Raw genomic sequence first — 25793 nt, 5'->3', positions numbered from 1 at the left:
CTTCCAAAATTATTTAAAGCCTTGGTTTGGGAGTGAAGCGGCAGTGAAAACCGAAAGGGGTTTTTCTTCTATTCTTCTTTTTCTTCTTCTAGTGTTGCTGTCTTTGTTGTGAGTGACACACAGTGCAACGAAACGAATGCGTAAAACTATAAATAAAACCCGAACCCACCCCAAAGAAGTGTTCGTGTTTGCGAATTGTGATTTTTGAATAGAATTGAATCTCGAGAATGGAGGTGGAGTTGGAGCCGCGCGTGAAGGCTCTTCCTTTCAAGGTGAAAGCGATGTCGAGAGAATCGCCGTCGCAGAAGGCGCTTCACGTTCTCGACACCGACCTCCGCACTCACTGGTCCACCGCCACAAACACCAAGGAGTGGATTCTTCTAGAACTCGATGTCAGTCCCAAACATTTTCTTCAATTTTCATTCTCATGCATCTTCTTGTTGTAATTATAATGCTGTAATAATCTCTTAATAAACGGGGAATGATTGTTTGTTTCGTTCTTCGGTTGGTTTTTCAACTCTAGGGCTGGTTAAAGATGAACACCTTTATTTTATTTACTTTTTTTTTAATTTGATGAATAATAAAATAGTGAAACTGGAACTTGGGTTTTGCACTTTCAATTCTCATTTCTTTATACTTATTATTATTTTTTTCCTTACACTGATTCGTTTTTATAATGCTGTACTCTCTTGATATACAGTGAATGATTGTTTGTTTCCTTCGGTTGGATTTTGAACTCTAGGGCTGGTTCAAGATGAAGAACTTTATTTATTTATTTTGAAGATGTATGAATGAATGAAACTAGAACTTGGGTTTTGCACTTGGACTCTGTTTCAGCTGGGAGTAATAATAGTTTAGTTGAAGATGAATTGAATATTCGGAATTGAGTTTCTCAGTTTTTGTTTTTTTTTTTTGGGGTGGGGGGGGGGGGGGGGGGTGAGGTTTGAGATAGGTTTTAAATTGTGGTTGCAGAGGTCCCGGTTTTGTTGCATTCTCTGATTTTGTGGGGGGGGGGGGGGGGAGGGGGGGGTTACGGACCAATGTGACCAATGTGGTAACAACTGGGGTTGTGTACACCACAAAAACCTTGATGCTTCGGCTGAAGTCATGTTTGTGGACTGGTGTTTAAAACCTTGCTTTTCAGCTATAACTATTGGAGTTTAAGGATTTTGGCTGATTTTGCAGAGTAGTGATGTTGAGATTTGAAAATGAAAAGGAAGAGGGTTGCGTGGTGTGTAGTGTGGATAGGATTGATGTGAAACGGGATTTTGTTGCAAGTTTGTGGTGTTTGTGTCTTCTTGTGTAATTAAATGATAGTTATTTCTTTATCGCAGGAGCCTTGCCTGTTGTCCCATATACGAATTTATAACAAGTCTGTGCTTGAGTGGGAAATTGTGGTTGGCTTACGTTACAAGGTTAGTGGCTGAAAGTTGTCAAGCAATTATCATTGGCAATTCATGTTTTTTTTCTCACGTGTTTTTATTAAGCTTGTGTGTGTGTCAACTGTCAAATCCTTTAGGGTCCATTTTTTTTGGCTAGTCAATGTTTTATTAAGGAAAGTTAGTATATGGTATGCGTGCATGTAGCAAGCATTTTTTTAGGTTTGATTGTTTTTGAACAAATGCCAATATATAATCCAATGACCAAACAAATTAACCAGTAGGTACAACAAAAAATTGGTATTTGAAATTTAGGATATGATACAGCCTAGATAAGTTAACAAAAATTGATAAAATATTTTATATTGATGCCGAATAATGGTAAAGAAAGAGACATTGATTATATGTCATTACGTCATCTAGAAAAAGCATAACTTCTAAGTTTGGTTCATCAAGAGACAACTTTGCCAATTCAAGAAGTCTAGTACCATCATCTAATGGATCATGTATATCTCCACTAATGCCCCATAACCTTGTCTCCTTTTTAATACAATTATACCCTTCACCTTTCCTAGATAAAAGTTGAAGGTTTGAATGCACATAAACTAAATATTGTTTCGATCCATTTTGTTTTTCTTTAATGAATGAATAAAGGGATATGTACTCTAATTCCTCTCACAACATGAAAGAACATGGCTTCACAAGAAGCTTTAAGGCAAGCTTTTCAGGTACTATTTGGATATGTATCCGGAAGTATCCAAGCCATATCCTAGAAAAAACAATTAAAAATCAAATAAAAAAAGATCGGATGCTTTTTGGATACATATTTGGGAGCATCCAAGAAGTATCATAGAACAGACTCAAGGTGTGGAATAGAGAACAATTTGGGGATACTTTTAAGAAATATACCAAGATTCAAGAAGAGTTGAATAAGATGGAAGCGGACACAGCTGATAGACAATTATCCCAGCAGGAGATGATGATCAGGAAGCAGCTTCAGGAGGATTTATGGATGGCGGCTCAATCACATGAGTCATTACTAAGGCAGAAGGCGAGATCCAGATGAATTAAAGAAGGTGATTGTAATTCTAGATACTTTCACCTGATGATCAATGCTACTAGAAGAAATAATTGCCTGAAAGGGTTGATGGTTGATGGGGCATGGACGGACGACCCGACGACAGTCAAAGAGGCAGTTAAGGTGTTCTTTGAGCAACACTTCAAAGAAAATGAGAAGGACAGACCAACATTAGATGGGGTTGCTTTCAAGACCATTGACAATCAGCAAAATCAAACTCTAGTGAGCTGTTTTCAAGAAGAGGAGATAAGAAGGGCGGTGTGGGACTGTGGGAGTGAGAAGAGTCCGGGGCCAGATGGTCTAACTTTCAAATTCATAAAGCAATTCTGGAATATAATCAAGCCTGATGTCATGCGCTTCTTAGATGAATTCTATGTTAATGGAATCTTCCCAAAGGGCTCGAATGCATCCTTCCTAGCACTCATTCCCAAAGTAGCGGATCCACAATTGTTGAATGAATACAAACCTATCTCATTGATAGGTTGCACATACAAGATAGTGGCGAAGATACTGGCGAACAGGTTGAAGAAGGCCATGCCTTTCATCATACATGAAAGGCAATCAGCATTCATAGAAGGTAGATACATGCTACATAGTGTGATGATTGCAAATGAGGTCGTTGACGAAGCCAAAAGGTGTCATAAATCATGCTTCGTGTTCAAAGTGGATTACGAGAAGGCATATGACTCTGTCTCCTGGGAATTCCTATTTTACATGTTAAAAAGAATGGGATTTTGTGACAAATGGATTCAGTGGGTGGAGGGGTGTTTAACATCAGCATCAATTTCAGTTCTGGTGAATGGAAGCCCGTCTCGTACCTCAAAAAGGGCTCAGACAAGGTGATCCATTATCACCTCTCCTTTTTAATATTGTGGCAGAGGCACTTAGTGGCATCATATCACAAGCGTTAGAGAAGGGGTTGTATAAGGGGTTTTTATGTGGTAAAGATAAGGTGGAAATTAGCTTGCTACAATATGCTGATGACACAATCTTCTTCGGAGAGGCATCAATGGAAAATATTAGGGCTATCAAAACAATGATGAGGATTTTTGAACTTGTATCGGGCCTCAAAATCAACTTCGCTAAAAGCGGGTTGGGAGCTTTTGGGGTGTCGGATGAGTGGAGAAATGTTGTAGCTGGTTACCTCAATTGTAGGCTGTTGTCGTTCCCTTTCACGTACCTTGGTGTTCCTATTGGAACAAATCCGAGATATTGCCACACGTGGGACCCTATTATAACTAAGTGTGAGCGAAAGTTAGCAAAATGGAAGCAAAGACACTTGTCATTTGGGGGGAGAGTGACTTTCATAAAGTCAGTGCTAACGTCCATTCCGATTTATTTTTTCTCTTTTTTCAGGGTCCCTAAGAAGGTGCAGGACAAGCTAGTGAGGATTCAGAGAAGATTTTTATGGGGTGGTGACCAAGATCAAGTCAAAATAGCTTGGGTTAAGTGGGATACTGTATGCTTGCCCAAGGAAGTTGGGGGGCTCGGAATAAAAGACATTAACTCTTTTAACCTCTCGCTGCTGGGTAAGTGGAAATGGAGTTTATTTCATAGCCAGGGGGAGCTGTGGACTAGAGTATTGGAGTCAAAATATGAAGGTTGGAGGGGTTTAGATGAGGTAACTAGAGGGAAGGGTGAATCTGTATGGTGGAGGGATCTAAAGCTTTTGTTCAATCATCCGCAGACTAGGGAGATAATGAATTCTGTGATTTCATGGAAGGTGGGCTGCGGGGACAAGTTTAAATTTTGGGAGGATAGGTGGTTGGGGGGAGAGGACACGCTTCTCACAAAATACCCTAGGTTGTATAGTATTTCTAATCAGCAACATCAATGTATACAACACATGGGGGCCTTCAAAGAAGCTGGGTGGGAATGAGATTTTAGGTGGAGAAGACCATTGTTTGATAATGAAATAGAGATGGCGGTTTCATTTTTGTCGGATGTTACACAAAGTACAATACAGGCTCACAAAGGAGATCAATGGGAGTGGAAGGCAGACCCGAGTGGGCAATATACGGTGAAATCTGCTTATTTAGTGCTGTGGGAGGAATTATCGGAACAGCAGCAGGATGGAGCATTTGAGGAGCTGTGGAAACTCAAGCTGCCATCAAAATTTGTTATATTTGCATGGCGGTTAATTAGGGACCGATTACCAACCAGGGTAAACTTGAACAGGAGACAGATTCAGGTTGGAGAGTTAACATGCCCTTTTTGCGGAGGTGAGGAGGAAAGTGCAGGCCACCTTTTCTTTCAGTGTGGTAAGATAATTTCAGTATGGTGGGAGTCATTGTCTTGGATGGGTTTGTCGGGTGTCTTCCCAAACCACCCAAGGCAACACTTTATCCAACACATACATGGAATGGTAGGGGGAGTGAGGTCTAGCAGATGGAAGTGGTGGTGGTTGGCATTGACATGGAGCATTTGGCAGCAAAGAAACAATATTATATTCTCAAATGGGTCATTTGATGCTAACATAATCTTAGACAATGCAGTCTTCTTATTATGGACGTGGCTCACAAATTTGGAGAAGGATTTCAACATGCATTTTAACTACTGGTCCTCAAACATCAGAGCAGCATTTCTCAATAGAGGAGGATAGACTATTAGAGCAAATTATGTAAAATGATATTATACCAGATTTTGGTCCCAACCTTTATGTATTGGGTCTAATCTGGAATGTAGTTTGTAATTCTAGTACCACTGGTACTCAATTAATAGAATATTATTTTTGCAGAAAAAAAAAATCAGAGAAAAAAATTGAATACTTTTCAGATACGTATCTAGAAGTATCCAAGGAGTATTGGTATTTGACATGAGTATGACACCAATACTTTTCAAATTTTGGAGTATTTGGGCTTCATACTACCATAGACACCAACTACAAATTCTATTGAGTTTAAGCTTTTATTGGAACGACTGGTTTTGATTGTTTGACATTACATCTTTCAGAAGCAAAATTGGTCTGGGCTAGAAATAGTAGACCAAAAAAATGACTATTTCTTTAATATTTTTTTTTGTTTTTTTTTGGGTTGAATCTTTGGTATTTGCAATCTTATGAGAACATAGGAAGTCTGATCATTGTCCTATATTAGGGATTTTTTGAAGACTTGTGCTATAGGCTCCTGTTGTTTTACCAAGGATGTTGTCAACAGGATGCACGCTTCTTGAAATCTTTCTCGACAAGGTCATTCTTGAATCATGATATAATTAAGTTGTGCTGATTTAATGAAATTGATAAATTAATTGATTGGGAACAATAATGTTGGCAAGAATTCTGTCCAACAAACTTGTTTGTAAAGAAGTTGAAGGTAAAATGGTCGAGTGTCACTTCATGTGGACACCATTTTATTTTCAACAGAATGTGGAGTTGTTTCTCTTCAGCTTTTTGATAAAGATGCACTATTAATATTAAACTCTGCTCCTTCAATTCCTTGTTTTGACAATGATGCTATATTTTGATTAGTTATTCCTCTGCATTTAGATATGGCTTATTTTTTCTTATAATCATGTATTTTCCAAGATGAATAACGCTGTGGTCTGTGCTTTATTTATTCTTATTTGCCTCCCAAGCCAGAGACATTTCAGAAAGTTCGCCCACGTTGTGAAGCACCTAGACGTGACATGATCTACCCTACAAATTACACCCCATGCCGATATGTGAGGATATCTTGTTTGCGTGGAAATCCCATTGCCATTTTCTTTGTTCAGGTATACTATAATAGCTTTACCATTTCTGCTCTTCTTCATTTGTTATTGTTCTGAAATCTAGATTTACATCCTATAGAATTGTTGGATATTTTGTCCTCATTTACTTTAGGACATTTGGTTAATGAGATAGAAGGATGCTTATATTTTTTAGCAGCATTAAGCTTTTGATAAGTGAGTGGATGCTAGATGTCCACTTTTTTCAATAATTTTGTGTATTTTGATGGGGGGAGAGGGAGGAAAATATACAAGACAAAGCCAGCACCTGAAGAATATAAACTGAGAAGAGGACTGTGTTGAAGCTAATCTATCAGCAAAGCTGCACTTCAAACCCCTCCAAAGATATTCCATTGACACCCACCTAAAATCCCATGAGCATTTTCTTGAAAATGTCTTGTAATCTATCCTGTTCAACAAATAGAAACAGTGTATACCAAAAGCCTTCTCAGTTCTCATAAAACACATCTTGACAAATTTTTCAACTTTTTGTTCCCTCACAATCACAGCTCTTCTATATTGATTGGTTTTTAAGAACTACTGTTTCTTTGTTTGTGTTATTTTTTGTATCTACTTCGTATCCTTCATCTTTTTGTACTCTTCTCTCTTTCTGTTTTAACACAACTTTTATGAAAAAAGGTTCATTTGGTTCTCACCTGCTGTTACTAAGCATGTTTTTGCCACCTGTCTGTTGCAGCTAATAGGAGTTTCTGTGGCTGGTCTTGAACCTGAATTTCAACCGGTTGTAAATTACTTGCTGCCTAATATTTTATCTCACAAACAGGATCCTCATGATATTCATCTCCAGGTGAATTACATATTTTTGCTGCCATTTATGCAGTTTATTTATTCTATTATTATTCTCTCCTTTCTGATGTTTCATAGTTTACAGTTGTTGCAAGACATGACAAGTCGGTTGCTTGTATTTCTTCCACAACTAGAGGTAAACCCCAAGCATTTCTTACTTTCATGACGTTGTTTATAATTCCTATTTTTTCTGTTCTGTTTTTCCATATTTTTGTTTAGGCCATTCAGCATTGTATGTAAAACTGCAGACAGACCTTTCCAGCTTTCCCGACAGTCCTGAATCTAACCTTCGATTTCTTGCCATGCTTGCTGGTCCTCTTTATCCTATTCTTCATGTGGTGAATGAAAGGTTAGTTTGCCTTTTATATTTTCACTAGACAATTATTTTTCTATTGGAAATTGTATTCTCTAATATTTTTTTCAATAAGAAAAAGCTCAATTCCAAACAAAGATTTTCAGTAAAATAAACTGAAGGATTGTGATATTCTTATAGATTTCAAATTGCATGCCCTCATATTGTAGAGATACATAAGCTATGTATTCTGCTTCTTGTCATGCATTGTAAATTTGATTAGTTTTTAGTTTGAAAGTAAGTTATTTGATTTTGGGCTGCAAATTTCTGAAAGAGCTAAAAACCATGTAGCAGAGATGCAAAAATTAAGGTGGATGAAAAACATAATAGAAAATATAAGTTTAAGAATGAATGTGTTTGGGAGGAAGTTGAACTAGCATCAATTGACGGGAAAGCAGAGACTTGTTTTGTAGTAGTGGTTTGGTCACTCGAGAAGACGACCCAAAAAGGCCAGTGGGACAAGAGGATTGAAAGGAAGATAGTCTGGTACTTAAATTCAAATGGGAAGAACAAGGCCACTGAAAGTTTTAGGGGGAACCTTTGAAAGGGGTTATAATTGTAATGGTTTTTTGATAATATGGTTTTTGATAGAATTCAATGCTGTTAATTGATTCATGTAGCCTAGTGTAATAGGATTTGCATGGTTATTGTGTTTGTTTTGGAAACTAATTTATTGGTTCTTGGTCAGAAATTGGTATGGATTCCATTGCTAGACCCAATATGTATAAGGCACCTGAAGCCCTTTAAGTACACATCTTATTTTCTTTGTGTGTGTGTGCATGCATAGTCTGTTTTGTTGTTCATAATTTCTCTAGCACAAATAATTTGTTTAATTACAGGACAACTTCAAAACCTCCAGGCAATATCACTGACCTTGATGTCTCCAAAAGTAGTCAACTGTCACCAACCCTAACTGTTTCCTCTAACTTTGAGGTACATTCCCCTATGGTTTATTATCTGTGCTTACTGATGGTGTGATTATTATTTGTGCATGTGCTATGACGTGGTTTTCCATTCTTTGATTTTTACACAATAAGTTTGTCTGTTTCTGTGCTCAATTGAGAGAATCCTCTCCTTCCTAGCTCCAATTAACCCTATAAGTAATTTCCTTATAGGTCTCCAAAGGTCCAATTAATCCTAGAAGTCATCCCCCTTTAGGTCTCCAAAGGTCCAAAAGTGCCTTCATAAAGCGCTGTCTATTTATATCAAAACTGGAATTTTATAATTAACTGTCAGTGCTCATCAGTGCTTACATATCCAAAATCATCCAATTAAAGTCAATGCTTCCATGCTTAATCATGTTAAGTATGACATTAAGTGACTTCTTACAGTATATTTGAGGAGGGGCAATGTATTGTTAAGGGTGATTTTTTCTTAGTTGATACTTGACAAACAATTTTAATTTTTTTTTTTTTTAACTTTGGCCATTTTAGTTTCTGAAATGCAATCCATATTCTGTCTCTTGTACATGCTTTATAGAATTATAGTACTTACTCTTCCTGTATTTTTTATTAAGTGATGGTCATTCCACATGTATGACCCCTCTGTCCACGAACCTTTTTTTCTTTTTGATGCAGCCAAGGAGATCACGAAGTGCATCACCTTTAATTTTATCTGCATACCGTGCCATAGTTTTTAGGGCAGATGCAATTTTTGTGCTTCTGAGAAAGGCATATAAAGATTCTGATCTGGGCTCTGTATGTAGAATGGTATTTATCTCTCATCCATTTAGTTGTTTATCTATAGATATGTAATAAAATCTGATCAAACATAATTTATAACCCTCGCCACAAACATTCTATTTTTTTTTATTATCTATAATAATGACACCCTGTCTACATTTCCTTTCATCTTTCTCACACACACACACACACATACACATATGTATGTGTGTGTATAGATATTATAAAATATCTACACTCAATAATAATATTAAAATAATTAAAAAATAATGTCAAATAAGTCTCTAAATAACTTTAAAAAACAAAAATAATTATTTTTTACTTTTTTAATTTTTTTATACCATAATTTTTCAAAATAAAATAGTGATGTTATATAAACATTTAGGAGATTAAATAAATGATTTATTTTTTTAAAAAATTATAAAATTTATTTATTAAAATATAGAATCTATATTATGTATTATAATTAAATGTGTGAATTTCGACTGCAGTACTCTCACACACTTTCCCCTACTTTATTTGTTTCAATTTTTACTGTTATAATATTGTATATTATATTTTTACCATCAAAGTTTTATAATATCATACTACTACAACGATAAAAAAATACTGATAATACTAAAATAATATCACATGATCCTATATTGTTATAAAATAAAATCATTTTTTTACGGCAATCAATTTTTATTATTATTACCTACATAAAATATTTTATTATGTTATTTCTTTTTTCTTACATCAAACATAAAAGCATAATATAATTTTTTATACACCTTAAAGTGATTTAATACTTGTAACTATTTTGAGACTAAAATATAAATTGATTCATCCAAAGATTCACTTAAAGATTAATTTGATATATAATACATAATAAATTTTTTTTACATAATACTTTTAACTATTTTTTAATACATAATAATATGAATAATATCAACTTGATTAGTAGTATTCAATTATTAATTATATCATTATCATAATAATAAATTTCGAACAGTTAATATCATAAAAACTAAAAACTGTATAATTTGAATAATATTAACTTAATTAACATTGTAATAAGTAAAATTTAAATGATTAAAATGAAAAAAATAAAAAGTTTACCGTGCAGTACATGGATCTATAATCTAGTTAAAATACTCTTTTATTTTTGACCAAAAATGGAAATATCTATCGTTTGCTTTTTGTATATGTGCTCAATCCATTGCTGCTAATGTGTTCTTCTGGTATATGTTCGCCTTTATTTCAGGCATCTAGAATTATGCAGAAGCTAATAAATCCAGATACTGAGCAAGATGTATCAAAACCTCAAGATGAAGTAACATCTCCTTTGGAAGATAAATCAAATTCGGAACTGTCTAGTTCTTTCACTTTAGTTGATTATTCAAACCTGTTGGGTGAGGAGTTCCAGATGCCATATGAGCAGTGCGATTGCAGCTATCTTAATATATTAGATATTGGGGCTGTGGAAGAAGGAACCTTACATGTTCTTTATTCTTGTGCATCACAGGTTCCTTTCAATAACATGATATATAATTCCTTGGTGTCAATTATATTGTCAAAATTTGCAGTATGTACATTGTTTAACACACTGCAATTTACAGCCTGTTCTTTGCAGCAAGTTGGCAGAGAGATCTTCAGATTTTTGGGCTGCACTGCCACTTGTACAAGCTCTGCTGCCAGGTTAAGTGTTACTAATAAATTGTGCTTGGTTTTAGTAATAGATTGATGGAAATCTTGCTGTGACCTTTTTTCCCCTATTTGACGGAAGCTGATAGGAATCTTCAGTTTAGGAAGAAAGAAAAGGGAAATAGCACAATTAAAACAGAAAAGATGAATCTGTTTTATTGAAACGATAGGGAAAACACAAAGGAGCAATCCTCCTTTCACACAAGGGAATATCCCTGTTCCACTATGGATACAACTCGATAACCCCTCCTTGTCCTAGCAAGGATCCCTTTATACTTCTCAGCCCAACTTTCTCTAACAGAAATAACTGTCTAACAGTTCTAACTGAAAGGTCTAACAGAATTAGCAGTATTCTGTTTTTAGACTCTTTCCCTCCTCCTATACACTTATAGAGGTCTTGGTTCAGCTTGTGGTTGACCTCAATCCTCTTTCCTAACAGAAGCAAATACTAGTTTGGTTTAATTACACTTTTAGTTCCTTTATTTTTAGCCTATGCGCGATTTTGGAAATTGAAGTATGGAAATGTGTGGATCTGTTCCACTCATGTTATTATTTTATTGATATACGGTATTACCTATAAGAGAATTTGATCATTTTCCTGTAACTGTTTAATTAAAATATTATTTAAGGAGAAATTTTATTTGTGGTTGGAACTAATTTTAGCATCTTCAGTTTTCTTTATTAATAACTTTGTCATACTTATTACAACTTCTTTTATAGAACTGCTTTATTCAATGTTTGGCTTCTGCTTTGTTGGAATTTTTGTAGCCCTACGCCCATGGGTGAGCAATTCTTTTGATGTTGTTGACGACACTTTCTCTCAGTGGAAGCAACCTATTGTACAACAGGCTTTATCTCAGGTTATATTCCAAAGGCAATTATAGAGACCCAACTGGCTAGATGCTTTTGTTGTGTTCTTTGTAGCATCTTAAACTTAGTTCTCATGATTGTGTGTATTATGTGCAGATTGTTGCTACAGCAACATCAGCCGCATATCGTTCGCTTGTTCATGCTTGTGCTGGTTATCTGTCTTCATACTCACCATCTCATGTTAGTCAACCAACTATTTCTTAATTTTAAGCTAGAATCTTATTTATTTATTTTTTTCATGTATAGCCCTGTTTCCTTCTGCTTAAAAAGTAAATAATTGACAAAATAAAATTATACAGCTCACATCAGCTCTGTTTTTTTCTATTCCTACACTAACTCTTCTTAATGTTTGAAAACATTACACTGACACCTTATATATTACACTAAACCCCCTTAATGTTTGACAACATTACATTGGCACCCCCTATAAGGAAGGTTGTTGTAAACATTAAACAAGGAGGTGTATTGTGTGTAATTCGGAAAAATTTAAAGGGTATTAATGCAATTTGCTAAAAAATTTACTCTCTTCTGGATCAGCAGCTGACTTGACCTTAACTTTTTGTATAGGCTAGGGCTGCATGTGTACTGATTGATCTGTGTTCTGGTGTGCTGGCACCGTGCATGACTCAAGTGATTGCGAAGGTATGCTAGAACCTGATTCTTTGTTTTTTGAGATATCTTCTGCAATATTTTTTGTCCCTATCAGTTATTTTTATCTTCATCATCATTATTATATTACCAAAACCTGGTATTGATTTGGTCTGTCCTCATTGTGTTTAAATTTCATGCTCTGGTTCATGCTTATGATCAGCATATCTGTTCTGACATTTTACTGCTAATTTTTCTTTATGAAATACTTTGTTCAGCCATTTTGGTTAATGTGAGTGTTATAGATTATTGAACCATTTTTTTCTAACCAGCTTTAATGGTGTTGCAAGAAATTGGAAGATTGTTTTTTTTTATAGGACTGTTTTAATCTAGGGTCTGAGCTACTATATATATGGTTTTGGTACAACTGTGAGATTTGAATGTTCATATTCTATTTTTCGTTTTCTTTTTATTTGTGGGGAGGTGGGAGGGAAGGGGAGGTGCTTAGTAGATATTTTTTTTTATAAGATTAACTGTTTGGTTTCTAGTTGTTTTTTAAAGTGCACTATGTATGTAAGGGTGCACCATAGTTCTGCATATTTTGGTGCTGGTTTGTATATACAACAGTACCCCTTGTACTGCTATTATTATTAGTATATAATGTAATCTTACCTTTGCTGATAAAAAAAAATAAAACATATTTGCCGAGACCCAAAGGATTGAGTAACTTTGCATTTCTAATATTTATACTTTATCTTTGTTGTTTCTTTTCCCTTTATCATTGAGTGTCCCATATTCTCCAAGTTCCTTGTAACTTCATGCTCTGTGTTAATGAATTTCTTCTTTTATTTAAAACAACAATTAAAGTAGGAAGTTACGATTAGTAAAGTAGTTTTTCTTTTTCTTGTTTTTTTTAACACTAATGTAAATATAGGTTTTGATTTAACAAGTAGCTAGTTATGCAGTTACTTCAATTTTTCTTTTTATATCCAAATCGATGTAGAAGGCAGATTGAAATAAATGGACTTGTGTCAAGTTGTACACTTCTATTCAAATATTATTTGATTCCTCCTCATCTATGGGCCTCTTTTTTGCACAGGTCGATCTTGCTCTGGAGCTTTTGGAGGATCTTTTGGGCATAATCCATGTATGTTAGTCATTCTTGCTTACTTCATGTATTTCACAAACAATGATCATTATTTCTGATCAGCTAGCTTATTGGAACACAATGTTTATTTTCTGATAATAATTAAAATGTGTGGATCGCTATCTTTATGCACACTCTCATGCATTATACATTCATATTTCATACTACATCTGGCTATTAGCACGACCTTTTGCACTGCTCATTTGTTGAACGATTTAGGTTGCAATGTAGAAAGGTGGTTCAATACTTCCATCAATTTCTAGTTTCTTATATTCTGTTATACTAAGCTTCTTGTTATGGCTTCAAGTTAAGAAACTGTTGTGTTTGTCAGGATGCTCACAATTCACTTGTTCGTGCTCGTGCTGCCTTGAAATATATTGTGCTAGCTTTATCTGGGCATATGGATGACATACTTGGAAAATATAAGGTACTTAACTTGCTCCAAATGAGACTAAGAATTATTGCCTTTTCCTCTCCTTTCTTCTCTTCATATTGATACATTGTGCCTGAGCTAAGAGATGCAAAGTTTCAGTGCCAAATTAATGTACTATGTTTATGAAGAAGCGCAATGAAATTTTCTTGATACGTCCTTCTCTGTAGTTTACTTTATCTTCCCTTTTTTCTTGAAAACCCCTGCCCCTATCAAATATTAATACTATAACTAAGAAATAACCTAAGTAAAAGAGGAAACAAGTAACAAAATACTTCTAAGTAAATGAGGAGAATACTGAGAAATAATCATAAGTAAATGAGGAAACAATTCACAAAATAATTGTAGGTAAATGAATAAATGAGTTGCAAAATATTAGGAAAAAAGGAAATAAGAAATAATCCTAAGCAAATGAGGAATATATTAGAAAATATGAAAATTAAGAAATAATCTTTAGTATATGTGGAAATGAGCAAAAAAATTTAGAAAATATTAACTAAGGAATAATCCCTAGTAATAATTTCTTTGATACTAGATATAATGTTAATTTGTTATTTATTATTATATTTTTCTATCCACTTAGTATTTGGACAAAATTAGGTGTTCACACTGTTAACCACCCATGGCCCTCCGTTTGTATTCATTTACTTCTGTGATACCCACATGCTCCTGGATCGAGATATGATACCTGTTGATAAACTGGAATCAGAAAATATAATAACAGCAAGAACAACTCTGATTCTTTATTAGAACTTAGCAGACATACTCAAATGGAAAACAGTACAATAAAATGTCCCTGAATTTTTAAGAGCTTCACCCAATTAAAGAGTTTGACTAGTACTAGACTAACTACCTACCTGCCTGTAGTTAGTTAACTTCTGGAACTTTCTTTGTATACCTTGCACGGACCTATGTCATTGTGGGTTCTACCTATGTAAACCTAAATCTGTGAAAGCGGCCTCCTTTGTTTTCTCCCATCTCAAGGAGATGAATCATTACCTTTGGAATTGACTGGGGAAATGAGTTGGAAGGAGACTGTAAATATTTCATAATCTATCATTTTATAAACTAGACATTATTAAAAAAAAAATTTGGATAGTATTTCACAAATGCAGGGAATCTCAGTCCTACCTTTTTTGGAAAAGTGAGCTTGGTGGGGAATAGAATTCATATTGGAGTGTTAATCCAAATATTTTTCCAATATAGCAGAATGTCATTCCATTCCTTCACTGTAAACAGCGCTTAGACATTTAAACTGTTGAAGGGTAATAAGGATGTAGGGGAATTATATCTGATACTCGGATGTATATTTCATTATATAATATAACTCCAATTCTCCAAATGTCTATGATTCTTTAACCAAAGCAGCCATTTAGTGGATTGTACATAATAAGGTGTTTATATGTAATTTTTAATAAAATAACTTGAGAGTTGTGTAAGGAGGATAAACATCTCGTTGGTAAATAAATCCTATCTTTTTTATTTCATTATCTCTACATTGTATCCTTATAATTTGCTGGTGATGAAATGATTGAGCTCTTTATCTGTGAAGATGTTGCTTTTCATTTCCCCTAAAACAAAAAAAGAAGAGCCAAATAATGTTAATACTATTTAATATGCCTTTTCCAGGAAGTCAAACACAAAATCCTCTTTCTTGTGGAGATGCTGGAACCTTTTCTTGATCCTGCCATTGCTGTATCAAAAAGCAAAATTGCTTTTGGAGATTTAGCTTCTTTGTTTCCAGAAAAGCAGGAACATAATTGCACAATTGCTCTAAATATCATCCATACTGCTGTACGAAAGCCAGCTGTGCTGCCTTGTTTGGAATCAGAATGGAGGCATGGATCTGTGGCTCCTAGGTATTGCATCACTGTCTTGTGTCTTGCTTTATTGTATTGTATATTGTATTGTTGTAAATACAGTTATTTAGGATAGAAAAGTTTATCTTTCAATTTATCCTGTAGTTTATCTTTTATATAAAAAATAAAACAAAAAGATAGCTATTTTATCTTTTATCTTTTATGATTAGATTGAATAAAACAGTTTCTTCTCTTTCAACTTATTATCAACTACATAGAAAACTAATCATAATTTAGTTTAAATCTTCAATGCCAAAATAAAATACATTTGGATCTCTATGTGACTATTATAGTTAATGTTTCATGATGACTGAACTAACATTACAAGTTTTTTGTCCTTACCATGGTGTATCTAGTTTAATAATTGTAGAATATGGAGGAGGAAGGACAAAAGAGAATTTTATTCTCATATTCATTCATTCTCAAACGTCAATGATTTACTGCAAATAAATAGAAACGGAATAATAAAGGCCTAACCTAAAAATACATAATATCAGGGATTGAATTATTCCCGATTTATTTTCCCCTTAATTCTGGGAATTCTGATTTCCCATGAAAATCTGAAATTAACACCAAAATATAAACTTTCCTAATTTACTGACAATAATAAAAAATTGTTAGAAACTAAACGGATATCTTTTGTTTTGCACATTTTCTTTTTATCTGCAGCGTGCTTCTCTCAATATTGGAACCACACATGTTATTGCCACCTGATGTTGACCTCTGCAAGTCAGTTTTAAGACCAACCGATCATGAAACTGCATCTATTTCACCTCTTTCCTCTGGCATTAGTGGTGGAGGTGATTTTTCCAAGTCAAATGGTCAAGATGAGTCTATTGGAAAAACAGATGTTTCAGAAACAGCAGGAAAATCTGATTTTGTTGAAGATCGTAATCTACTTTTTGCCCCACCAGAACTGCAGAGTATGACATTGACAGATTTCTCTAATATTCCTAATCAAAATAGCTCTGTTTCTAACATTGGGGATATGAGCTTGGAACCCAAACATGTGGCTGAGAAACATGCCAGCCATCATTTTCCTACTAGTATCTTGGATGCTGGCCTTGGTTTTGAATACTTCAACCTGCAGGCAGATTATTTTCAACTATTAAACTACAATGATTGTGAACTTCGTGCTTCTGAGTTTAGACGCCTGGCTTTAGATTTGCATTCTCATAATGATGTCTCTGTTGAAAGCCATGATGCTGCAATTGATGCTCTGCTGTTAGCAGCAGAATGTTATGTAAATCCTTATTTTATGTTGTCTATTGGAGCCTCTTCAAAACTGACGGACCTCTTGAATGTTAATGAATTTAAAGCGGTGCAGTCTCATGATAAAGTTAAGGTAAAAAGGGCTTCTGGAAAGAATAAACCTAATTTAGAAACTATTGCACATATAGAAAGAAAACGAGATAAACTTGTTTTTCAAATGCTACTTGAGGCTGCAGAATTGGACAGGAAATATCATTTACAAGTATCTAATGGGGAAGATGAGGCTTATTCTGCTGAAGGTTTTGATGAACAGGTTATAAAGCTATCTCCCCTTGATGTACAATATGCAGATGCTCTAACCTTGGTTCGACAAAACCAAGCCCTGCTGTGTAAATTTTTGATCAAACGGTTGCAGGGAGACCAAATCTCAATGCATGAAATTCTCCTACAGAGTCTTGTGTACATTTTACACACAGGCACCAAGTTATATTGTCCTCCAGAACATGTGATTGATATCATTTTAAAATATGCTGAAGACTTGAACAAGTTGCTGGCATCTTTTCATCACCAGCTGAAGGAAGGTAGTTTGCATTTGACAAAACAAAGAATGCATGGGGTAGAGCGACGTTGGTTACTGCTACAAAGATTGGTAATTGCTGCAAGTGGTGCAGGTGAAGAACAAACTTTTGGAACTAATGTCCAAAATAATTACCTCTGTGGAAATTTAATTCCTTCTTCAGCATGGATGCAGAGAATTTCTCATTTTTCTGGTTCTTCATACCCTTTGGTTCGATTTCTTGGTTGGATGGCAATATCTCGTAATGCAAAACAGTATATGAAGGACCGCATTTTCCTTGCATCTGATCTGTCTCATCTGACATATTTACTTTCTATTTTTGCTGATGACCTAGCTGTTGTTGATGGTGTTGTCGATAAAAAGTATGAAGAGGTAAAAATTGAAGATTCACGGCTTGAACACAGTTCTTCTGCTAAGAGGGAATTTGAGCGAGGTAATCAATGTGATGAGGAACGATCTTTTTGTGCAATATATCCTGAACTCTGGAAGTTCTTTCCTAATATGAAAAGGCAATTCAAATCTTTTGGAGAAGCCATTTTAGAGGCTGTTGGTTTGCAGCTGAGATCTGTTTCTTCGATTCTGGTGCCTGATGTTTTGTGCTGGTTTTCTGAGTTGTGTTTGTGGCCATTTTCTTTTGCATCTTCAATTGGAAGTGATAATTTAAAAGGCTATAATGCAAAGAATGCCAGAGCAATAATCCTTTACATACTTGAAGCTATTATAGTTGAACACATGGAAGCTATGGTTCCTGAGACTCCTAAACTAGTGCAAGTGCTTGTGTCACTCTCAAGTTCTACATACTGTGATGTGTCATTTCTTGACTCAGTTTTGCGTTTGTTGAAGCCTATCATTTCTTATTCTTTGTCTAAGATCTCTCATGATGAAAAGCTATTGGATGGTGATTCTTGTCTTAACTTTGAGGAGTTGTGCTTTAACATTCTTTTCATGAAACTGAAACAAAAGAGTGAGTTTGAACATAGTTCTGAAGATAAAGAATACAATACAGCGCTGCCTATTTTTATTTTGGCTTCAATTTTTCCTGATTTATCCATCCGATATAGGAGGGAGTTTTTGCAGTCTTTATTGAAACCGGCAAACTTTGCTGCTTTTGCCCCAACAACTTCTTTCTTTGATTATCTCAGTGCATTTCAATGTGTTATGGATAATTGCAAATTACTATTAGTGAATGCATTAACAGAATTTGGTGTGATTCCTCTTCGGCTGCCTCCTTATCCTCATGCAAATGGTGCTGGACTTTCTGATGATAACTTGAAACCAAATCCATGGTTTCTTAGTGATGTCTGTTGCACTTCATGTGAGAATGATGTTCATAATGTAGAAAGTAACAACTCTGATGTTGGTCATTGTCATTTACCTTCTGATGATTTAGAAGGCTTTTGTAAGGACATAGAGGGTCTCATTTTAGAACTTAATCCAGCTATTGAGCGCTGTTGGAATCTTCATCATCAGATAAGTAGAAAACTAACGATAGCATTTGCCGAATGTTTTGTTTTTTCAAAATGTTTGACATCAGTTTCTCAAAAATTTCATAAAGCTGAAGATGACGATCAAAATTCTTCACCAACTAAATCATCTGACATATTCACACTTCATTGGAGATTTGGTCTTCAAGGCCTTTGTGAATTGATCGTTATGCTTCAAGAAAGCAGTTGCTGGGAAGTTTCTTGCTTGATGCTTGATTGTTTACTTGGAGTACCCGATAGTTTTTGCCTGGATGGTGTGGTAGGCATAATATGTTCCACAATAAAGAATGTTTCTTGCAGTGCACCAAGAATATCTTGGCGTTTGCAGATTGATAAGTGGTTATCTTCTTTAATCTCTAGAGGCATCTATAACAGTCAAGAAAGTGAGGTTTCTCTGATAGATCTATTTTGTACTCTGCTAGCCCATGCTGAACCGGAGCAACGTATTGTAGCAGTTAAGCATTTGGGAATACTTCTTGGTCAATGTACAAATGGAGAAAGAGCTGAGATGAATTCTAAAATTTGCACTGACTTCATTCGAAATAAGTTAGTTTTATCCATTCCTAATTATGTTCTTTCTCGTCTGGTTTCTAGTACTTGGGATGAAGTTGTTGTGCTGGCATCATCTGATTTGTCATTACAAATAAGGATTCATGCAATGGCACTTCTGTCAAATTACATTCCGTTTGCTGAGCACCATCACTTGCAATCTTTTCTTGTGGCAGCTGATAGCATTTGTTGTTTGTGTAATGCACAACCATCACAAGAGGGTCCTATCCTGCAACTTTCATTAGCACTTATTGCTTATGCTTGCTTGTACTCACCAGCTGAAGATATTTCTTTGATTCCTCAAAAAGTATGGGAAAATGTTGAAACTTTAGGGTCAACAAAACATGGTATCAATCTTTATCCTTGCTATATTTGTATGAAATGGGCATTTTACAATTTCGGATTATGTTATACATCTTTTAACATTACATTTTGTTATCTGTTGCTTTTCTAGATGGCAAGCTTGGAGACCTCGCAAAGAAGACTTGTCAAGTCCTGTGTAGATTGAGGGATGAAGGAGATGAGGCCAAAGAGGTATCTTTTATAATGAAACTAGTCATTCATGCCAGTTTAGACAAAAAACATTTAATCCTTTTCCTGTTCAAAGCATAACTTTTGTATTTTGTTTTTTCTTATCTCATAATGAATTCCTAATTATGCTTATATATAAGGCCCTGAAAGAAGTACTTTCTCAGAATTCTTCAAAGCAGTATGACCCGGACTTTTCTAATACTCGTCAATCTGTTGTCCAGGTAATAATGTAATATACTTAAAACAACCATGTCATCCTTTCAATTTTCATGAAAGTCGAAATTTTGTTTGAATCAAAATAATTTTATACATGCAACTTGTAATAGTGTATGGTTGCTGATAAATTTATTGACACATAATCTTCAGTCCTACCCAAGTTTGTGTACTCTAAGTGAATAAGCCAAAATTACGTTTCTTTGTGTTGATTATGACGTGTTAGATATCATATTTAACACTGGTTAAATACTTAAATATGTAAATAGCTATTGCTCGAAATTATGGATGCAGTTACCACAAAATAGGGATTTGATTTTTTTATTCTTATGTACTTATGACTGGTACTGTTTTACCCTAATATATGATTATAAATAAGACTCGTGTGAACAATGAACATACAACACACAACTTTTAGACAAATTCCTTCTATAATGTAGATTTGCCTACTTGTATTTGTAATTTTATGCTTGTTAAAACTCAACTAAACAGATTTGAACCTTTTGTATTTGTAAACTTCAAGCACAATTAAATTTGCACTACTGTGTATAAAACTTCAGATTCATGTTAGAGTCTCATGTGCATGTAGTTAAGAATGTCTTTTGGTTGGAAATATAAAAAAATATAAATTTTCAATAAAGCAAAGAAGTGTTGCAATCTATTTATACTAAATTATCCAAATACATCATGCGTTTATACTATTTTCAGCTGTTATGCATTCTGGTTGGTCATAGTAGCCAAATTTTCTACAACTGTTTTATGTCATGATTTTTAACATAGTTAATTTGAAACAGGTCCTTGGCAACTTAACTGCAGTTCACTCATACTTTGATTTATTCTCAAGGAAAATTGACCAAGATGATATGGTATGTGTGGTTATTAACCAAATGCTTTTGTTATTTTGAAACTTATCTGATTAGTTACATACTGTCGAGTATTTTCTAGGAGCTTGAGGAGGCTGAGTTGGAGCTAGACATAATTCAGAAGGAACATGCATTACAAGGACGAATGGAGGATTCCAAAGATTGGAATCAGATTCCAGGTCTTCCTTGTAAGTACTTTCTGGTATAGCACATGCAACTAAGTAACACAGAAGTCTTTGTACACTTGTTTTTGCTGTCTTGCAGTAACTTATTCACTATTATTGTTGCTGAAACCGTCCACTCTGCTTCAAATTTGTTTTATAAATTTGAACTTTACAGCCTACAAAAAGGATGTCTCAAGGCTTCAGCAAATCAGAGAGTGCATTCGTTCCTTGTAAGTGGTTGTAACTCTCTTTCAAGTATTGATAGACATCCACTTGGAAAAGAATGCTAATGGTAGAAACCCTGTAGATAAGACATGATTTACTCAATTTGACTTTTATCTTTGAAGTGTTCTCTTTTTGCATGGTTTGATTCAGAGGGTTTGCAGGTTTGCATGTCTTTAAGTATGAACCATTCTATAAATCCCCCCTGGGATAGAGTTGTCTCCATGTTAAAGCTTATGAATTTTTTTTACGAAATTAGTATCATCCAATTTGACTGTGCAGCTCTTTGAGATACTGTATTTCTTATTTTCCTTGTCTTTTTTTTTTTTTTTTGTAAACAACGCCACCGAATCTTAAGTTTGGGCACTTTCTTATCTTAAGTTAAAATATCTTGTTATCCCTCCCCTTGCCAATCAAAAAGGTAAAAAAGCAAAACATTATAATCATTGGCAGCTTAGTCTTGGTTTACTGCCGGGTCAGTGTGTGGTGTGTGTGTTAAATTTTACCTTTTATTTCAGTCTTCTACCTTCTTTGATATCTTAACAATTTATGCTGTTGAGGGATGTGGCTAAGTGTTTGAAACTTGTTCTTATGTTATCAGAGAAAAGTCCAAACTTAAAGAAGATATCATAGCCCGTAGGCAAAAGAAACTACTCATGAGACATGCCCGTCAAAAACATTTGGAAGAAGCATCTTTACGGGAGGCAGATCTTCTGCAAGAACTTGATAGGTTTTAGCTCTTTATTGAGGATTTTTGGTGCTTGTTATATATTGTTTTAATTGATTGTACTGGAAGCTGAGTATTTTTATAATTATTCAACAGGGAGAGAACAGCTGAAATGGAAAAAGAGCTGGAAAGACAAAGATTGCTAGAAATAGAGCGTGCTAAAACAAAGGAACTGCGTCACAATCTTGATATGGAGAAGGAGAGGCAAACACAGGTACACTCAAAAAACAGGAATTCTTATTGTGAAATGTGTTATAAACTTATAATAATGATACTGATTTCTGACACCTATTTAAACTACTAATTTAGTTTAAGTATTATTGTAGTATTACTATTTACTAGTACTAGCCAAGCACCATTCAAGAGAGACCATTGAAGCTGGCATGTAGTTACATACATAACTGTGCCAAGGACCATTTAGTAAACCTGTCCTAATCAGTCATTAGAACTTAAATGCTACAACAGTTTATCTGGGCTGAACCACTGGATCACCTGTACAAAGTGGCAGAAAATCTCAATGTGCTTAGTCTTTCCAGAGTGATTTCAAGATATATGTAGAGTTGCTTGATTATTCCCAATCCCCATTTACAGTGAGGCCCACATTACATTCACCCAATAATAAACTAGTAAAGAGCAGTTTGCTAGCATTTCTCTTCTCCTGATAGGGATACTTTCCAATAAACATCACATTATCGCTACAAAATAGAACGATGAACTTCATTGAGTGTTGCTAGGTATTAGAAATGAACTTGGCTTAATTCACTCCCAAAAGCTAGCACAAGGGAAGATAATTGTCCAAGTCTTATAAAAAGTATTCTGGCCATATTCCTAACCAGTATGGGACATTAACACAGCCCCCACACCCAAGACTCAGCTAACCAGTATGGCCAGAATACTTTTATATGGGAGGAGGATTGCCCAAGTCTTGTAAAAGTATTGTAGTCATTCCTAGGCAATGTGGGACATATTAATACAAGGTTTGACTGACGATGCTGAGGATGAAAAACAAAGCTTAAGGAGACCCACCTTCAGCTATATAGAGATTTATCGACTTTGCTGGCAAATGCAGACCCCTTCCTAGTCAGTAAATCTAGGTAGTTGCTCTACATAACTCCCTCTTTCAAATCACCATGGAAGGAATTCTTGATGCCAAATTTTCTCCTTGCCTTTTCTGCTCTAGGAGGTTGTTTTCATGATATATATATATATATATATATTCCTTTTCCTTAATCAAAGAAAGTGTTATTCTGCTCTAGGGCTTTTAAAATAATAATACCTCTTCATTTATATGCAGAGAGAACTTCAGCGTGAAATAGAGCAAGCAGAATCAGGACTTCGACCATCTCGGCGTGATTTTCCATCCTCCACTCACACTAGGTAAGCTGTTAAATTGAATAAGTTACCTACTTACAAGTGTTCCTTGAAACTTTATCCTCACGATGAATGTTCTAGTCAAAACTATTTTTTCTCTATTCTGTTGGAAAGAACAGATGTATTTTGTGCTTCTTTTCCTTGGTTTTCTATTTGCTTCATGGGGCTTTTGTGGGTTTCTCATCTTGTAGTCGACCTAGGGATAGATTCCGTGAAAGAGAAAATGGAAGATCTGGTAATGAAGGGAGCACTAGAGCTGGCAGTGGAAGCTTACAGCCTGAAATTCCTTCCACCAGTTCATCAATGGCACCCTCACCAACTATAGTTCTTTCTGGATCTCGAACGTTCTCAGGACAGCCGCCTACTATCTTACAGTCACGTGACCGACAGGATGACACTGGCAGCATGTATGAAGAAAATGTCGATGGAAGCAAGGGTTCAGGGGATACCAGCAGCATCGGAGATCCAGAACTAGTATCAGCATTTGATGGCCAGCCTGGTGGATATGGCTCTCAAAGGCATAGTTCAAGAGGAAGCAAGTCAAGGCAACTTGGAGAACGTAGAGACAGAGACAGCAGACGTGAAGGGAAGTGGGAAAGGAAACATTCATAGCTAATGAGCATGGAGTTGTGCATTGATTAGGTATTTATGTGTGTATATAATATATATACATGCACAAAGTGTAGTACCTAAATTGCCCCAACAAAACCAAACTTTTGGAAAGTTGGAATGGACATTTGTAGAACTTTAATTTGGAGAATTCTATGCAGAACTTGGGGAACATGTCTCTTTGGGTCTGCTACATGGTAAAACAGTGCTGTACATCATTATGTATGGCTGAACTAGTTGCTGATCCATATTTTGGGCAACTGTATCAGTTTTTGTATAATAGTGAGGATGGTTTCCTAATAGATTAGCTGTATTTTAAGTGTGTATATTTTCTTTGAATTATTAGATCTTTTTCCTCTAACCAGTGTCATTAATTGAAATTTGATTCAGTTAGTGTAAGAGTACCGTTTGACCAAATTACTTTTCTTCTACTTAAATAGATTCCCAGAAATTAAAATTTTTAGCCATTGCAATTGTTTTGATTGATCGTGTTCATTTGATTAGATTGTGGAGTATAATGAGTTTATAAAAATACATCCAAAAGATAACCATAGAGGAGTGTAATTTGTTAAGGGATTTAACACAAGGCAAGGCCCAGCCAAGAGATCAACAGCTTTAATCGGAGAATCAGCTGACATTGGAAAGCTTAAAACTACCTTTAAATTGCTTTTTGGCAAACTTGTCCAAATAAAACTTCTATATGATGGAGGGACTTGATTTTATCTTGTGGAGGTGGTAGCCAATCTAGATGTAAATGGAAGATAGGTGTGGAGGATCAAGCTCATCTTTGGCTTGACAATTGGTTAGGTGAGGGGAGTTGAAAAAAATCCAAGATTGTATCTCATTTCCTCACGGCAAATGAGCTAAAAAAATATGGGGTTTGGAGGGAAGATGTGTGATGTTGGGATTTTGGATGGAGAAGGGATTTGTTTGAGTGGGAAGGTGGTCACGTGGCAAAATTACAAGAGGATTTGAGGGATATATTGGTGCATATAGATGTGAGTGACTCTTGGTGGTAGGTGAGGAGGTTCTGGGTGCTTTTTCGGTTAGAGATGATTATGTAGCGCTACATGAAGAGCGGGTAGGATCACACCAAGTGGAGGTTATGAAGCACTTTGGAAACTCAAGGGTCCAACATAAGGCTTGCTTTCTAATTTGGCGCATAATAGGAAAAAACCACAAGTACACAGTTTTGACAGTTATCGTTAAGTAATAAATATCAAACTCATAGGGAGTGAGTTTTGACTTTGCAATTATCACAATTAAAATAGAAACTAAATAATTTGGGAAAAAGATTAAAATGACAATTATATAATATATAATTAAAAAGGTAAAGAAAAGAGAGAAAATAAAAAAAGATTTGATTAAGATTAAATTCAAAATTTAGAAATTCCGATGTTTCACACCAAGACTCTTGTTCAATTAATGTATCAATCCAAGGTCCTTCCCTAATTTTCTTTTAATGTCTAATTAACCTAAGATGATTTTCATTCTCTTTCAAAAAATTGAAATGTATCTAATTGAATTTACCTCCTACTATCGTGGTGGTTATGTTCAATTAAATCATTTACACTCCTTGTTAATTCATTTTATCCACCTAGGATTAATTCTACTGTCGTGAATCAAAACCTAAGTTATTCTCTTATGGTTCTAACGCGTTAAGTTCACCTCTCAATGCATCCCTAAGC

General features: G+C 35.0%; 1 protein-coding gene across 6 annotated transcripts; it reads left to right on the top strand.

The window, feature by feature from the left end:
- Window positions 1–24466, top strand: LOC114418847. Of its 6 annotated transcripts, none has more exons than XM_028384378.1 (26): window positions 12–392; window positions 1335–1415; window positions 6031–6168; window positions 6860–6970; window positions 7055–7105; window positions 7218–7318; window positions 8161–8254; window positions 8899–9030; window positions 10250–10510; window positions 10605–10683; window positions 11458–11549; window positions 11656–11739; window positions 12127–12201; window positions 13247–13294; window positions 13626–13721; window positions 15354–15583; window positions 16253–19752; window positions 19860–19939; window positions 20101–20157; window positions 20944–21015; window positions 21095–21200; window positions 21352–21406; window positions 22000–22128; window positions 22222–22339; window positions 23420–23502; window positions 23688–24466. In XM_028384378.1, exons 1-26 carry the CDS (start codon window positions 228–230, stop codon window positions 24106–24108), a joined length of 6459 nt encoding a protein of 2152 aa, XP_028240179.1. In that variant the 5' UTR covers window positions 12–227; the 3' UTR covers window positions 24109–24466. The 6 variants fall into 6 exon arrangements, with proteins under 6 accessions (XP_028240182.1, XP_028240179.1, XP_028240178.1 ...); XM_028384377.1 differs by having other exon boundaries at window positions 13–392; window positions 20077–20157; XM_028384379.1 differs by lacking the exon at window positions 12–392 and adding an exon at window positions 5553–5644 and having other exon boundaries at window positions 1353–1415; window positions 20077–20157.
- The last annotated feature ends 1327 nt before the right edge of the window (window positions 24467–25793 follow it).

Source organism: Glycine soja, chromosome 7 (genome assembly GCF_004193775.1).
Source record: "Glycine soja cultivar W05 chromosome 7, ASM419377v2, whole genome shotgun sequence".
In the NCBI taxonomy this organism is placed as follows: Eukaryota; Viridiplantae; Streptophyta; class Magnoliopsida; order Fabales; family Fabaceae; genus Glycine; species Glycine soja.
The sequence above is the reverse complement of the archived record's forward strand: the minus strand, read 5'-3'. Positions and strand labels throughout refer to the sequence as shown.

What these genes read in the sequence shown, in the direction of transcription:
- LOC114418847 (XM_028384377.1), top strand. Translation starts at nt 228, where the DNA reads ATGGAGGTGGAGTTGGAGCCGCGCGTGAAGGCTCTTCCTTTCAAGGTG. An exon ending in CTTCATACTCACCATCTCAT is followed by an intron (nt 11,740 to 12,126) that starts GTTAGTCAACCA and finishes CTTTTTGTATAG; the next exon opens with GCTAGGGCTGCATGTGTACT. An exon ending in CTCGTCAATCTGTTGTCCAG is followed by an intron (nt 20,158 to 20,943) that starts GTAATAATGTAA and finishes AATTTGAAACAG; the next exon opens with GTCCTTGGCAACTTAACTGC.